The sequence below is a fragment of the Macaca fascicularis genome, chromosome 8, assembly GCF_037993035.2.
Source record: "Macaca fascicularis isolate 582-1 chromosome 8, T2T-MFA8v1.1".
Taxonomy (NCBI): Eukaryota; Metazoa; Chordata; class Mammalia; order Primates; family Cercopithecidae; genus Macaca; species Macaca fascicularis.
Genome location: NC_088382.1, coordinates 153,812,406 through 153,828,765, shown reverse-complemented (window position 1 = coordinate 153,828,765; position 16,360 = coordinate 153,812,406). Strand labels below are relative to the sequence as shown.

Below are 16,360 nucleotides of genomic sequence, written 5' to 3'. Positions count from 1 at the left end.
TCAGCCGAAGTGTGCGCCAATGGATGAATGAATAAAGAAAATGTGGTATTTATTTAAAGAAAGAACAAAATAAAAATAAAACAAAGACAATGTGGTATAGGCCGGGCGCGGTGGCTCAAGCCTGTAATCCCAGCACTTTGGGAGGCCGAGACGGGCGGATCACAAGGTCAGGAGATCGAGACCATCCTGGCTAACACGGTGAAACCCCGTCTCTACTAAAAAATACAAAAAACTAGCCGGGCGAGGTGGCGGGCGCCTGTAGTCCCAGCTACTCGGGAGGCTGAGGCAGGAGAATGGCGGGAACCCGGGAGGCGGAGCTTGCAGTGAGCTGAGATCCGGCCACAGCACTTCAGCCTGGGTGACAGAGCAAGACTCCGTCTCAAAAAAAAAAAAAAAAAAGACAATGTGGTATAGATCACAATGGAGTATTATTCAGTCTTAAAAAAGGAGGCCAGGCACAGTGGCTCACACCTGTAACCCCGCACTTTGGGAGGCCGAAGCAGGTGGATCACCTGGGTCAGCAGTTCGAGACCGGATTGGCCAATATGGTGAAACCCCATCTCTACTAAAAACACAAAAATTAGCCAGGTGTGGTGGTGAGCACATGTAATCCCAGCTAGTGGGGAGGCCGAGGCGAGTGAATTGCTTGAACCCAGGAGGCAGAGGTTGCAGTGAGCCGAGATCAAGCCATTACACTCCAGCCTGGGCAACAAGAGCAAAACTCTGTCTCAAAAAAAAAAAAAAAAAAAAGAAGAAGAAGGAATTCCTGTCATTTGCAAGAAATGGGATGAACTGAAGAATGTTATGTAAAGTAAAATAAGCCAAGAACAGAACGACAGCCACACGATCTCTCACACGTGGAATCCCAACTTCTATGAAAAGCTGAACTCCTAGAAGCAGAGGAGAACTGTGGTTACCAGGGGCTGGCAGAGGCGGAGGACTGGGGAGATGTTGGTCACAGGGTCAATGCTTCAGTTAGACAGGAAGAATAAATTCAAGGGATCTATTGCACAACATAGATGACTAGAGTTAACAACAACGTGATATATACTTGAAAATTGCTGACAGTAGATTTTAAGTGCTCTCGGCACAAGTAGAAAGTACTTGAGGTCATGGCCGGGAGCGGTGGCTCACGCCTGTAATCCTAGAACTTTGGGAGGCCAAGGCAGGCAGATCACAAGGTCAGGAGATCGAGACTATCCTGGCTAACATGGTAAAACCCCGTGTCTACTAAAAAATACAAAAAATTGGCCAGGCGTGGTGGTGGGCGCCTGTAGTCCCAGCTACTCAGGAGGCTGAGGCAGGAGAATGGCATGAACCCGGGAGGCAGAGCTTGCAGTGAGCCAAGGTTGCACCACTGTACTGCAGCCTGGGCAACAAAGCAAGACTCCATCTCAAAAAAAAAGAAAGTATATGGGGGGCCGGGCACGGTGGCTCAAGCCTGTAATCCCAGCACTTTGGGAGGCTGAAACGGGTGGATCACGAAGTCAGGAGATCGAGACCATCCTGGCTAATACAGTGAAACCCCGTCTCTACTAAAAAATACAAAAAACTAGCCGGGTGAGGTGGCGGGCGCCTGTAGTCCCAGCTACGCGGGAGGCTGAGGCAAGAGAATGGCGTGAACCCGGGAGGCGGAGCTTGCAGTGAGCTGAGATCCGGCCACTGCACTCCAGCCTGGGCCACAGAGTGAGACTCCGTCTCAAAAAAAAAAGAAAGTATATGAGGTCATGTATGTGTTAATTAGCTTGATTTAGCCATTCCACAAGGTATACATATTTCAAAACAGGTCAGACACCACAAATATATACAATTTTGTCAATTAAAAAAATAATTTTTCACACGCCTGTAGTCCCAAGCTACTCGGGAGGCTGAGGCAGGAGAATGGCTTGAACCCAGGAGACGCAGGTTGCAGTGAGCCAAAATCGTGCCACTGCACTCCAGCCTGGCAACAGAGTGAGACTCCGTCTCAAAAAAAAAAAAAAAAAAAAAAAAAAAAAAAAAAGGCCGGGCGCGGTGGCTCAAGCCTGTAATCCCAGCACTTTGGGAGGCCGAGACGGGCGGATCACGAGGTCAGGAGATCGAGACCATCCTGGCTAACACAGTGAAACCCCGTCTCTACTAAAAAATACAAAAAAACTAGCCGGGCGAGGTGGCGGGCGCCTGTAGTCCCAGCTACTCGGGAGGCTGAGGCAGGAGAATGGCGTAGACCCGGGAGGCGGAGCTTGCAGTGAGCTGAGATCCGGCCACTGCACTCCAGCCTGGGCGACAGAGCGAGACAAAAAAAAAAAAAAAAAAAATTTTTAAATCAAATACAAGGCAGTTATGATAAACCAATCATAATGTATGAGAAGATAACCTGCCTTATATTAACATAGTAGTCCCCTCTTATCTCTTATCCTGTTTTACTTTCCTTGGTTTCAGCTACCCACAATCAAACACAGTCCAAAATATTAAATAGAAAAATTCCAGAAATGAACTCATGTTTTAAATTGCACGCTGCCCTGAGTATTGTCATAAATTGTTCTATTTTGTTATTTATTGTCAGTCTCTCGCTGTGTTTCATTTATAGTTACACTTTATCATAGGTATATACGTATGAGAGTAGCCCTGTGGAAAGGGAAGGACTACGGTATGCAAAGGAGCTTGTGCACATCCCTGAGATAAACAGGAAAGAGCAAAGGACGTGCAATTCTCAGAAGACAGAGAGATGGCCGGCAGACATATGGGGACTGTGCTGACTGCCCCCAGGATGAACAGAGGCACTCAGCTGCCCTTCCAGAGCTGACCGACAGCAGTGCGGCTCGGTGCTGCGGAAATGTTCCCTTGTCCCCGTCGCAGGGCGTGTGATGTGGGTGTGAACTGCTTCTTCAGTGCCCCACTGCCCAAACCTCTAGGGGAGCACAGAGACGGACAGGCTGTATCTAGGGGTGAATGTCTACAGCTGAAGTCCCAGTGGGCGTGTGTTCCAGGGTGCTCTTTTACTTTGCTGTCTATAGGCAGCTTGTGTTAGCCAGTTCAATTATACCCTTTACTTCTCACAAGGACAGAGGGCTTTCTGTATCCCAGGTTCTTGCCCCTTGGTGTAATGGAAGAATCGGATCATACCTGGGCTTGGAGAATGAGTGTAAAGTGTTATTGAGTGGAAGAAGCTCTAAGCCAATGGGGGAGCCGGAAGGCAGATGGTCTTCCCCTGGAGTTGGGCCGCTTGGCGGCCCCGGCTCTCCTCTGACCGACCGTCCTGGCCAAACTCCGCCTTGTCCAGCCAGTCGATGGCCTGCCAGCGTGCTGGCGTCTGTTGGTGTGCTCTTCCACGGGTGTGCTCCCCTCGAGGTCCAGCTGCTGTGTCTTCTTCCGTCAATCTGCTCCTCTCCATGTCCAGCTGCCTGTGTCCCTGCCTTGCTAGCGTCTTGGAGTTTGTTTGTTTGTTTGTTTTGTTTTGTTTTTTTGAGACAGAATCTTGCTCTGTCACCCAGGCTGGAGTGCAACGGCGCGATCTCGGCTCACTGCAACCTCCGCCTCCCAGGTTCAAGAGATTCTCTTGCCTCAGCCTCCTGAGTAGCTGGGATTACAGATGCCCACCACCATGCTCGACTAATTTTTGTATTTTTAGTGGAGACGGAGTTTCACCATGTTGGCTAGGCTGGTCTCAAACTCCTGATCCACCTGCCTGGGCCTCCCAAAGTGCCGGGATTACAAGCATGAGCCATCACCCTCGGCCTGGGTCTGTTTTTATAGGCACAGGAGGAGGGTATGGCAGGCCAGGGTGGTCTTGGGAAATGCAACATCTGGGCAGGAAGGCAGGAGTGCCTGTCCTCACCTAGGTCCGTGGGGGTGGAGCCCTAGCCAGAGACCATGCCCTACTCTACCCAGCACTTCCCTTCCCCCATTCCATAAGGGACCACGCTGTTCTCTTCCTAGCACTCCCATATCAGCAGCTGGATAAGGGCTCAGTGGCAGAGCCAGTAAGCCACGAGCAGGCATGGAAAATCCCTGTGCCCTGTCCCACCACCTATAAATGGTGATGATCAGTGATGACCAGTACCTCTATTTGTAGGCTACATGGCAAAAAGTGTCACAAGTCAAAGACTTGCAGTGAGGCCAGCACACAGTTGAACACCAAGAGCATCTGACGTGCTGAGGACAGGGGCCACTCAGGTGCTGGTGCCAGTAGCAGAGCCTGAAGAACAGCTGCAACAAGACTCAGTGGCTAAATTTCCACTTTTCCACATCTATCTACAGATGCCCTAACACTAGTACACAGACATGTATGTAACGGGGATGTCAGAAAAAAAACACAAATGCTAATCAGGGCTCTGGTTAAATTACTAAAAAGCAAACGAACGGGAGAAGGTGGCAGGCAGGTTTGATAGGGTTTTCTCTCCCTACATAGCACACATTTCTGTGTGAATGAAAGAGCTGCTTCCTTTTCATTTATTCAACCACATTCAGTAAACACCCGCCAGTCACCATCACAGGCCCAGAGTTCCTGTCTTGAAAGCCCTCCGGCCACAAACAGCATGGCTGCCACACCCGTGCACACAACAGAGGCACTGCATTGGGTCTGAAAGGGTTAGGTGGGGGTGTGCGAGGCTGTGCAGGCCACAGGAACCATAGCCCAGAAGCACTGGTGAGCCAGCCTGCGGGGCTGGGTGTGTGCAGGGAGAATAGGAGGTCACAGAATGCCCCACCCATGCGTCAGGTCCAAGGAACCTTCTCTCCTAGCACAGCAGCCGCAGAATCAACCTCCAAAGTCACCAACAAGGCCCGGGCTGATGACCCAGGGAAATGCAATCCCACAGCCCACTGCTCACAGTCCACCGAGAACATGGTTCCTCAATACAGGTCACACCAAGCTGTGTCACTGGTGCGCGTGCAAACCCCCAAAACCAGGTGGCTCCTCCAGCTCAGTGAAGAAAGCACATTTCTCATGATGGGCAGCAGTCCGTGTTCTCTGAGCACTGACTAGGAGCTCGCAAGAGCCACGGGAGCCTTTCATGGTGCTCCTACCCCAAAGAGACCAAGCTGTGTGGACTGGCACAGACAGAGGATGTCTACCCCAAATAACCAGCTCTGTGAAAGGGGGCTATGAGACAGAGGGTAGCAACCAGGCTTCTCTCCTGGGCCTCTGTGGACCCTGGGAAAGAAAACTAAGCACAGGCACCTGTTTCCTGACACAGGCGACAGCCACAAACTCAGGCAAACACACGCCCCACATCCTCCACCTCTGATCCCCTGGTGTCCTGCAGCAGTCAGCAATCAACACCAGCCAGTGGGAAATGATGAAGTGCAGGTCTCCACAAGCCACAGAGGCCTGCATGTCAGTTTCAAGTTAAAGACAGCTCAACCTCAGGTCATTCCACTCTGACATCAAAGAGACCAGAGACACCTGTTCACGAGGACCTTGGGAGCCTGAGACTAAGCAGTGAAGATCCTGCTGACAGCAGCACCCCAGGGTGCCCAGACTGTCCATGCAGCCACGTCACAAACACGTACCGCCGATGAAACATGCCGCAAACAACGATTCCCACACGCATCTCCAGCCCTCGCCTCCCCAGGACATCTCCATCCATGGTCATCGCACTGAGACCCAACAGCTCTAAACTCATCACCCTCACCTGACTTATCACCGGCCCTATCCTGCCTGCGTCTTACCGCATCGTGTGCGTTCACCACCATCCCCTTCCAAAGTGGTTCCTGCCTACGGGGCTGTCCCCGACCCAACTCTGCTCACACCCCTGAGTTCGGCCACGCCCCCGTACCCCTTTCTGCTTACCTCACTGCACTTGAGTTTATGGGTCTGTCCCTTCCCCACCTGAGCAGGCAAAGGAGCCCCTCCCCAGAGTGTGTAGGGCCGAGCCACCAGCGCCCGCGGAGGGGTTCCTCTGACCCTAACACTGCAGCTGCACTGACGCTGCCCGAAAACCCGACCCCAAATCGGCCGCTCAGCTCCTGCCCGGCAGCCCCTAGGTCTCACCTTGGCTGAGTGAGGGCTGGCTCCCCGCGGCCCTGCCAGCTCTATGCCCTGCACGCTATGACCAGTCATCCTCGTGACTAGGGACAAATCACCTTCCTGCTCGCGATCGTCAGAGAATACGGAAGGCATACGGAGGCCGGGGCACGCCGGCTTTGCAGGCTCCAGGCGTATGCTTGGCTTCCCGGAGAGAGGACCCCCGGTGGCCCCGCTTGGGGGAGAAGGGCCGGGGACCACCGCGCTCCCGGGGAGGGCCGGGCACCGGGGACCACCGGGGTTCCGGGAGGGGCGGGCACCGGGGACCACCGCGCTCCCGGGAGGGGCGGGCACCTGGAACCACCGCGCTCCCCGAGGAGGGGCGGTCGAGCGGCCGAGACCACTTAGCGGCGCGGAGGAGAGAACAGCCGCACAGCTCCGGCCTCTCTTCCGGGCTGTGGCGCGGCGCACACCTGAACCAAGGTCCCCGCGACACCCAGGACCCTCCCAGCGCTCGCCCTGTGACCTTGGGGAGGCGCCTCCTGACTCGGCTTCCTCCGCGGCCCCGCCAAGGGAGCGACCTCAGGCTATCCAGCCCAGACTTCCCCGGGAGGCGCTTCCCCAGCGCCGCCGAAGGCTCATCCCCGCCCGCCGTTTACCTGAGGAGCCGCCGCCACCTCCGCCGGGGCGCCGCCTTCCCGCCCAGCAGTGGCCCCGGAGTGGGCGGAGCCTCGCGCGCCGAGCCCGCCCTCGCTGCCTTCTGGCCAACCGCAGCCCGGAGCGCGGCAGTAGGTCCCCGCCCCCGAACGATCTCCGCAGTTATTGGTCAGGTGCACGTCTCTCACGCTCGCTCCACCCCGCCCACCTTCATTTGCAAAGCAAGAGTGCGCAGACTCGGCTTTCGCTCGGCCCCGCCCCCGGCCGCTCCTGGGCCACCGCCTCTGTCTGAAGAGCGCCAGCGCGGCCGCCACTGCGCAGGCGCGGCCTTCAGGCTCGTGACAGCGACGCCAGCCGTCCCCGTGCCCCCGTCGGACGCACAGAGCCCTGGCGACCTCCGCTCCCAGACGCCGGAGACGCGGGCTCGGCGCGGCGTTGCGGCCGCTCGCAAGCACACGCCCGCCCTCTGTCTGCCCGGAAGCGCCCGCTGGAGGCCGCGGCACCGGGAGAGGGGCAGGACACTCGGGGCCCTGCGCTCGTTGGGAAAGAGGCGGCCAGCGGGGTCCCGGGAGCTCGGGACGCGATAAGAGCGATGTGAGGAAGGAAAGCGCCCGCCGCGCGTCCAGGCTGGGCGTCGGCAGAGGCGGAGGCGGCGGGAGCAGCGCAGGCAGGATGTCCACTCCAGGCCGGAGGGACTGGGCTCCCGCTGTGGGGACGGCGCCCAGGAGAACACAGGACCCTTCGCGGATGTGGGCGCGGCCCCTGCGGCGACTTGCCACGCGCCTGTGGCCCTGTCCCCTCCCGGTCTCGGAGTCGCTTCCGCGCCACGCACACAGCTGCTGCGCGCAGCACAACCCCGCTTTCGCTCCGACCGCAAACAAGCGCCAGCCCCTCCGCCAGGGGGCAGGCCTGAGTCTGCATTTTCTCCCTAGGGCTCCGCACAAATCCCAGCACGGGACGGCTGCCCAGTGAAGCCCCGGGAATGAATTCAAATGCAGCCAACGACGCGGATAATCGAGACTGCAAAGGGAGGGTGGACAGAGCCAATGGCCGTTCTGAGCCTGCAGTCATCAGTTGGCTTGACACTCGCGGGCTTCCGGCCGCGCCCTGGCACTGGTGGGAGCCGGGAGGGAGAGGAGGTGCGCCGCAGGGAGCGCAGGCTCCCAGGCTCCGCTTGCAGAGCCCAGAGGCTCAGCTACCCTGGGTCGGGACCACCTGGCTCTGGTTCTAGAGTGGCCGTTTCTTGCAGCCCCCACCTTCGACGAACTCCACCCTGCCCCCGTGCCTCTCCAGCCCTTCTAACACTTGAGCAACCAGTCCCACCTGCTTAAATTGCCTGAAGCAGTTTCTCTTTTTTCCTCACCCCCAGGTCAACCACAAACCAGTTTGTTTTTTCTGAGGTCTGTCACCCAGGCTGGAGTGCAGTGGTGCTCACTGCAACCTCAACCTCCCCGGGCTCAGGTGATTCTCCCACCTCAGCCTCTGGAGTAGCTGGGACCACAGGGCACACCACCACACCTGACTGATTTTTAAATTTTTTGAAGAGACAGGGTCTCACTATGTTGCCCAAGCTGGGTTTTTGTTTTTGTTTTTGTTTTTTGAGAGGGAGTCTCGCTCGGTCGTCCAGGCTGGAGTGCAATGGTACAATCTCTGCTCACTGCAACTTCTGCCTCCCAGGTTCACGCCATTCTCCCGCCTCAGCCTCTTGAGTAGCTGGGACTACAGGTGCCTGCCACCACACCAGGCTACTTTTTTTTGTATTTTTAGTAGAGATGGGGTTTCACCATATTAACCAGGATGGTCTCGATCTCTTGACCTCGTGATCTGCCAGTCTCGGCTTCCCAAAGTTGTGAGATTACAGGCGTGAGCCACCGCGCTCGGCCCAAGCTAGGTTTTATTGTTGAAATGAGGCCTCTCACTGTTACCCAGGCTGGAGTGCAGTGGCACGATCACAGCTCACAGCAGCCTTAAATTCCTGCGCTCAAGTGATCCTCTTGCCTCAGCCTCCCAAATAGCTGGAACTACAGGTGGGCATCACCAAGTCTGGCTAATCTTTAAGTTTTCTTGCAGAGACAAGGTCTCACTATGTTACCCAGGCTGGTCTGAAACTCCTGGACTCAAGAGATCCTCCTGCCTTGGTCACCCAAAGTGCTGGGATTACAGGCATGAGGCACTACACCCAGATCTTGTCCTTATTTCCTGTATCCCAGGCAATTTGCCAAACAAGGGATGAGGGTGAGCAAAGGAATATCAAACACATGCCTTGCTCTCAAAAGCTCATGGTCCAAAAGGGATGAAAAAGTGTGTTTTTCCAGTTCAAGCCAGCTCGTTCCAGGGCCTTTTCTGCAGCAAACATGCCACGTGCACCCACAGATCTCGGTAGAGGAGACTCCAATTCCCCAGACTCACTGGCCTGTACCAAGCACTGGCCCCTTGCAGACATTCCCAGGATGGCTGCCCTCCAGGCTCACAGCCACTGTGCTGTCCAGCTCACAGCAGAGATGACACCTTTGGGTTGGGCTTCCCCACCATGGGGCCTTAATTTCATCATTTGTAAAGCGAGGATTGCTTGGTTGTGTTAGGACTTGAGATCCTGGATGTGAACTGCCCCCACGGGCCGGGCACCTGAATGTGTTCTGTGAATGGGGGCAGGACTGCTACAGGTGGTAGCTGTAGCTGGTGTGACTGCCCAGAATGGCACCCAGCTGGCACTCAGACGTTACCAATAGTGCCCACAGCGCACTCTGGGGTCCAGAAGGGAGGGGCAAAGTTGGCTTCTGTCTCTTGGAGCTGTAGGATCAGAGGTGAGCTCAGGGGTGGGGTCCTTGCTTGCCCTAGGGTGTGTGGTCAAGTCTGCAGAGGTCTCTAGGTGGGAGGCTTCCTGCATCCTGCTGGCCTGGGCTCCAGTGGAGAAGGCTGGGAGACAGACAGGGCTCCAACCACCATTTCAACTGCACGCCTTCCTCTGGCTCAGCCCACCTTAGGGCCCAGCTGAGTGTGGCCGTGGTATCCTCTCGAAGGAGGAAGGGGTGCAGTTGAAATGGTGGTTGGCACGTATGTGTCCCTTTTCCTGTCTTTATGCCCCAGAAATCCCCACCCTCATTTCTTTAATGGCCTTCTGTGGCCAGCCACGTCAAGAGGGGTCCACAGAGGCCTCAGCCTGGCTATAGCTCTTGAATTGGGTTTTCACCTCACAGAGAGTGGGCCCCATGTGGGCAGGACTGGTCCCACAAGATGTCCTCAGAGCGGGCAGGTCCCCAAAACGAGAAGACGTACGCTTCGAGGGCACAATGCAGGTACAGCTCTAGAATTCTCCATTCTAGAACCTGCCCCTCCTCTCCCCAAGCTAGCCCTCCCCCTGCCCAGTCCAGGGCTGTGCCAGCCCCCGCCCTGAGCTCACAGCCCCATCACTCCCTGCTTCTGCCGCAGTCCCAGCAAGTCTTCAGAAGCGTGGCTGCTGCCTCAAGAAGGACGCAGTTCCCACCCAGCGCCCCCCACCTCCCTGGCCCCTGCCCTCTGACACAAGTCAGGCCTCAGTCGTGCCCCCCAAGACTGGTGAAACTGGACCACTACACCCCCTCCCATGCACTGCCCTCCGTGAAGGGCAGCAGCAGGCAGAAGCTGGATCAGAGAACCTTCACAGAGCAGATACATGAGGGCAAGGACAATGGCTACCTGTTCCCCAAAGTGTACTTGGCCGATGCCACCCACAAGTGCATGCACCACAACCCCAAGCTGTCCTCCGATCTGCAGGGCAAGTGCTACACCATGGTAAGGCAGGTTTACCTCCCTCCCCAAGGGGCTCCAGTGCCCCCCAGCCTGGCCAGCAGGCCCCTCTGTGTCCCAAACCCACTCAGGCACCATCCAGCTGCTCCAGCTTCCTCCGTCTGAGACTCTCCCCAGTCCCATTTCCTCCCCAGAGGCCTCTCTGGGGCTCCTGCAGGCTGACCATCCCCTGTTCCCAAACCCCTTGAACACAGAGTACTTGGCACAGGAGGGAGTGGGGGAGGTCATCGCTGCCCTCCAAGGGCACTGCTCACCCAGCGTCCCCCCCTGAGGATTCCAGCAAAGTGTATAAAGGACAGGGGCCTGCCTTACCACAGCCAGCCCCTCAGGGGCCAAGTCTCACACAGCAAGTGCCATCCACCCTACAGATAGCTGTCAAGATCGTCTCCACAACCGAGGCCCCGGTGGAGTTTTCCCGCAAGCTCCTGCCCCGTGAGATCTCCATCACTCAACACTACCTACAAGCACCTGAACGTGGTGGGCAGACGCCTGGACACAGCCTGTCCCCACCCTCCCCTTCCCCAAGGGTAGCTCTCCCCAGCCAGCTGCCTGCCCCAGGCCTATTGCCCCCTCCCCCCACCTTGGACCTCCCTTTTGCCCCAGGGCTGGAGCCCAACCCCATCCTGGAACCTGGATCTGCTACCCTTGACAGTTCCAGCACACCCTTGGCCCTGCCTCAGGGTGATGGCAGGTGTGTGGGCTGCAGGTGCAGCTGTATGAGACCTATCAGAGCAGCCAGCTCGTGCCGGAGCTGGTGGCCCAGGGCGACCTGCTGGAGCACATCAACGCTGCGTTGGACCACCTCTGCCACCCAGGGCTGGAGGAGAAGGAAGTCTTCAGACTGTTCTGGCAGCTGGTCAGTGCCATGGCACACTACCACAGCGTGGGCATCGCCTACCAGAGAGGGCGGCACCTGGGTCAATCGTCTGCCCACAGGCACAGAGAGGCCCACTTGAGCCCAAGCCAGCCCTACCTCCTGCCTCCCCTCTCCCATGCAGGGACCTGAAGGGCGAGAACATCCTGCTGGACAGCCACGGCCTTCTCAAGCTGACCGGTGAGCCCACAGCCCCCGCCCGGACCCCAGCCTGGGGTTGAATGCCTCCACCTGCAGGGCCCACACCCCATGCTTGTCCCAGCCAGGCCTCTGCCTTCAGCTCTCCCAGAAGGCCTGCGGGCCACCCTTACCCACGGGCCTGAGGCCACTGGCCTAACCCCTACGTATGCCCCAGACCAGGCCCACCTCATCCACACCCACACTCTTGCTGTCGGCCACACACTGCATGCAACCCCGCAAGCCTCCACAGCCATCCCTGCAGACTGGCATCCTGCACCCGACCCTCACGCACAGTGCCACCCTCCCCATGCACCTGGTACAGATTTTGGCTTTGCCGACTGCGTGGGGCCCAGGAACTCACTGCTCAGCACTTTCTGCGACTCCCCAGTCTACACAGCCCGAGATCCTCGTGAGCAGCAAGTATAGCAGGGAGCAGGCCGACCTGTGGAGCCTGTGAGTGCCTCCCAGGGAGCCCTGACCCCAGGCAATGGGGCAACCTGTGGAGTCTGAGTGCCCCCAGGGCACCCCAACCCTGTGGCCAGGGCCCATGGGAGGGCTGGGGAGAGGCCACACCCGTAGCTCATGTCCCCAGAGGTGTCATCCTCTATGCCATGGTGAGTAAGAAGCTGCCCTTCAAGGAGCCCCAGCCCCACTGCATGCTGCACCTCATGCACTGCGGTCCCACCTTCTGGCCAGGTCTGTTCCCAGGTAAGCACCACCCCATGACCTTCCCACACCTAGCTCAGGCCTAGAGAGCGGCAGTGAAGAAGACCTGGACTCCCAAGGGGGTAGTCCTGCGTGGTGGAAGAGACCGAACCTGGCATCCTCCCCACTTAGGCTGGGAAGCGTTTGGTCCATGCACGGCAGTGACAAGTTCTGGGGAAGCTGGACTGGTGGAGGACCTGACTCAAAATGCAGTTCAGCAAAGGCTGTGGCTGCGAACCTGAGCTCTGCACTAGCCCAGGGCACACTGCCTTGCCCCTCTATGCCTCAGTCTCCCCACTGGCGACAGAACTGACCCCTCTAAGCTGCTGGCACCATTGGCAGTGATGTGCATGGGGTGAAGGTGGGTGCTGGAGTGGTGAGAGGCTGCAGCTGTGAGCCCTCGCCCACAGTGCCAGGACCTGATTTGGGGGCTGCTGCAGCTGCGTCCAAACACATGCCTGGGCCTGCAGCGAACACGCTCTTCCACAGTGCTGTGCCAGGTGTGGTGTGGCCCTGTGGGTGAGCAACTGAGCAGCACGTGGTCCCTCTGCACTCCACCTGACCCCACTGTGGTCCCTTGCAGAGAAGCAAGTGCAGTCCCAATTCCCAGCATCCATGGATGACCTGGAGCCTGGTACAGACTTCAGAGTGCCAGTGGCCAGTCCTGTAGCTGCACTGCCCCCAACAGCAGGGCATCCCCAAGGAGAACGAGGGCCCTGAGCTCAGGCCTCCGGAAGCACACCCCAGAAGAGGGGTGGGTTCCGCCCAGCTGGTGCTCTGGAGCACTGTGGCAGCCAGCCTAGGAGTAAGCGCCTCCAGGAGGCGTTCCAGTAAACTGAGGGTGGGGGGGGGGGCAAGGCCAAATAAAGCATTTATTCTGTGAAGAGAGTGCAGATGTCTGAGTGCTGAGAGGGCAAGTGGCCTCCAGTGGCAGGCGGGGGCTCTGGCCAGGGGAAAACATGGTCCACACATGCCTGCATGAGTGGCAGAGCTTTATTGGGGGCAGGTGAGAGGAGATCCTGGAGGCAGGAGACGCCTGGCACCCGAGCCTCCAGTTTTAGGGTGTGGAGTGAGGCATTGTGAACGCTCAAAAAACAAGTTAAGCTCCTTCACCAGGGTTCAAGGGGCCTGGGAGGGCCCATCAGTGAGAAGGGGCCAGCCCTCAGGAGCCCAATGCAAGAGGTGGCAGTGAGGTCAGATCGGCTCAGGAAGGGAAGAGTGTGGCAAGCCCCTGTGGGGCTTAGCAGCCACAGACCTGGCAGGTGGGGGGATGCACACAGGTCCAAGGGAGAAGCAGGTAAGATCCCTGAGCCCATAGTGGGCTCTACCGCAGGGGCAGAGGGTGGCTGGGGGAGAGGCTTGGACAGGGGCCAGGCTGCGGGCACATCTGGAGGCTCTTGGCAGAGGTAGGAAGGCCAGGGAGGAGTGGCCCAGGCTCAAGGAAGCTGACCAGGGAGATGGCCTAGCTAGAGAGGCCAGTGAGAGCACCCACCCAATCTGAGACTGGGAAACAGGAAGACATAGGGAGTTGACAGGGTTGAAGGCAGGGTCCTGGAGCACAGGTCAAGCAGGGAGGCACAGTCCTAGAAAGACCCCAGGATCTAGGTATGGCTGGGTCAGCCCTTTGAGGCCAGGTCTCAGGGAACAGGGAGCTGAGAGGGAACAGGGAGCTGAGAGGGTCTCATGGCTCCCTGGCTATCCGCCTGCCACCTCCACCTTCTGCACAGGCAGCAGAGTCACGGTGCCTGGCCCACAGTACTGCTGTGCGCAACCTTCATTCTTGCTGGTAGCAACACTGCACAGGGCTGGGAAGTGCCTCCAATTCTTACTGGAGCCTAAGTGTAGCTCTGCTTCTCAGCAGGGCACAGTCTCTGAGCAAGGGGACTCAAGGGGCCTGTAGGCAGCTGCAGGAAGGCCTGGTCTGAGAAAGCCTGGCAAAGGGGACCCTGGAGCTTGTGTCCGGCTGCAGGGGCCTCAGGTGGGTGTGGCCCTCTCCACCCATGGCTCTGGGGCCAGCTCCAGCTCCCGCTCCTGCTCCCGCTCCAACTGCTCCTGCTCCCGGCAATCCAGCTGCTGCAGCTGCTGCTCCACATCCTCAGGCACCTGCACCTCCAGCAGGTTTTCCATGCCACGTTCAGGCTCATCCCCAATTAGCACCTGCCAGACGGGAAGCAGGTGAGCAGCGGCCAGCTACAGATACCCCTTCCCCAGCCTCTCCAACCCTGCACCCACCTGGATGAGCTTCTCACAAGCCGCCCGAACATCGGGCTCTGGCTCCCAGCTGTGCAGCTCTCGAAGGATCAGGTAGGCTCCCTGGTCCCGCACCTGCTGCCGACCTGGTGCTGTGGCTGTCAGCTGAGGAGGTGGAAGAGGTTACCCAGATGTCAGCATGCTCGTGTGTGTGTCAGGGATGGTGCTTATTGCAGCAGGGCTCCTGCTCACCAGCATGATGGCTTCAACAAGCATCTTGCGGATGTCTGCATCAGGTTCTCGCTGCTTGTCTGGTGGCAGGTACTGTAAGTCCACAGGCAGCCCTAGGGGTGAGCGTGTGGGAGTCACTGTGTCCCTGAGCTGGGCAGCTGGGCCAGGCTCTGCCTGTGTAAGTCCCACCTGTGCTCAGCAAACTCACTGCTGCAAGGTTTCAGAAGGAGCCTGTGGCCTGGACACCTCTCTCTCCCTCCACTGGCCTCCCTCCTCTCTGGCCCACTCTGAGGCTCCACACTAGCCACTCACGTTCCATCTCTTCCTCGGAGAAATCCTCAGGCCCAGCCAAGGGCAGGAGCAAAAAGGGGAGAATGTCCACCTCAGGTCCAAGCAACCACTCGTGATGTCCTGAGGGACGGTGAGGGTAGGGAGACAGGAATAGAGACTGGTCCAGAGCAGCCCCGAGTCCAGTCCCCACCCCTGGCGACGCCCCCCCGCCACACCCACCACTCACGGTGCTCGAAGCAGCAATTCCGCAGCGTTCCCACCACCCCGCCCCTGCGTACAGAGGAATCGGGGTACTGGGTAAGGGGCAGCAGCCGCTGGACCACGCACCTGTTGGGAGGGGTCACTCAGGGCCGTCCCCGTTAACTTCCGTCCCCTCCCCGCCAGCGCGGGCGCCCTGGGCTTCACCTGTCGGGGTCCAGTAGGAAGGCCCTCGCCGCAGGCCGTTGGCTGACGTTGGAGAGCAGCGGCGCCAGGTAGTGCAGGGGCGCGCGGGCGTTGTAGCCGGGCGTGCACAGCGCCCGCACCAGCCGCTCCAAGCCCGAGTCTGCCGGCTCCGCGGCCGCCAGCGCAGCCATCAGCTCGGCACACGGACCCGGCTCGCGACTGAGGTTGGCCAGCGCGGCGGCCGCCTCCTCGGCCCAGGGCCACTGCGGGTCCAACGCGCGGCCCAGCAGGCGCGCTGGCAGCCCGGGATCGGCCGCCAGCAACGTCTCGTGCAGGCCGGGGTCGGCGGCCAAGTTCACGAGCGCGCGGGCGGCGTCGCGGGCCGGGGCAGAGGCCGGCGCCAGCTCCACCAGAGCCTGCAGCAGCGCCTCCTGTCCCGCCAGCAGCGCGCGGCCGGGCCCGGAGCCGGTCAACGCCAGCACGTGCCGCACTGCGGCCGCCTGCAGGTCCGCCCGCGCGCCCGGCGCCAGGAAGGGCAGCAGCTTCACCACCTCCGCCTCCGGGCTTGCCTCCGGCCCTCCCGGCGCGCCAGTGCCAGCCCCGGCCTCCCCCATGTGGAGCAACACTCGGCTGCCAACGGACGGCTCCCAGCGCTCCACTTCGGGGTCCGCGGTGTGGCCCGCAGCTCCGCCCACCAGAGGAGCGAAAGCCGCCCTGGCCAATCCGAGGCTGCGCACTGGGCTCAAGGGGCGGGAACGGCGTGCGGGGGCGGCGCCAGGCCGCGCGCGGGGTGTTATGGGTCTCGGTGTCTGGTGGGAAGCTGAGGAGGTCGGGGACTGAGCGCTGGAGGTCCCGAGCCCGGGGGGTTGAGGCCCGGCGCGATTTGGCCGCCTCCCGCGTCCACACTCTCTGGAAACCTCCGTATGCTCTCGGCTAGGTCGGCCAGTGCGTCCCACTGGGCGCTGGCCACGCCTAACCTAGTCAGCCGGCCCTGGCCTCTCGTGGGCCCTGAGGGTCTGAGGCCTGCGCCCCGGCTCCTAGACCAGGCTGTCGGGTCGGAGAAGGGCTGAATGGAGGAGTGGCGACGGGCCTGTCGGAAGGAAGGCCTGCTCTTG

General features: G+C 59.2%; 2 protein-coding genes and 1 pseudogene across 50 annotated transcripts in view; 1 reads left to right on the top strand and 2 right to left on the bottom strand.

Annotated features, from left to right (window-relative positions):
• The window catches only part of MROH1 (maestro heat like repeat family member 1), a 118,697-nt gene extending 112,050 nt beyond the window's left edge, over positions 1-6,647 (bottom strand). For 37 of the 46 annotated variants that reach the window (XR_012416786.1, XR_012416791.1, XR_012416793.1 and 34 more), the window contains exon 1: positions 6,607-6,647. The gene's annotated coding sequence lies outside the window, so the exon portion shown is untranslated. The other 9 variants (XR_012416787.1, XM_073999753.1, XM_073999754.1 and 6 more) reach the window with 3 other exon arrangements.
• Positions 6,648-6,923: 276 nt separating this feature from the next.
• Positions 6,924-13,033, top strand: LOC102117919 (uncharacterized; annotated as a pseudogene).
• Positions 13,034-13,128: 95 nt separating this feature from the next.
• Positions 13,129-15,921, bottom strand: HGH1 (HGH1 homolog). Of its 4 annotated transcripts, none has more exons than XM_005564329.4 (6): positions 15,267-15,921; positions 15,088-15,188; positions 14,883-14,981; positions 14,592-14,683; positions 14,382-14,504; positions 13,129-14,306 (listed from the first exon to the last, which is right to left on the bottom strand). In XM_005564329.4, the coding sequence occupies exons 1-6, from the start codon at positions 15,857-15,859 to the stop codon at positions 14,124-14,126; spliced, it is 1,191 nt and encodes a 396-aa protein (XP_005564386.1). In that variant the 5' UTR covers positions 15,860-15,921; the 3' UTR covers positions 13,129-14,123. The 4 variants fall into 4 exon arrangements, 2 of the variants coding, with proteins under 2 accessions (XP_005564386.1, XP_045254812.1); XM_045398877.2 differs by having other exon boundaries at positions 15,088-15,131; XR_012416814.1 differs by lacking the exon at positions 15,088-15,188 and having other exon boundaries at positions 15,189-15,921.
• Positions 15,922-16,360: the final 439 nt, after the last annotated feature.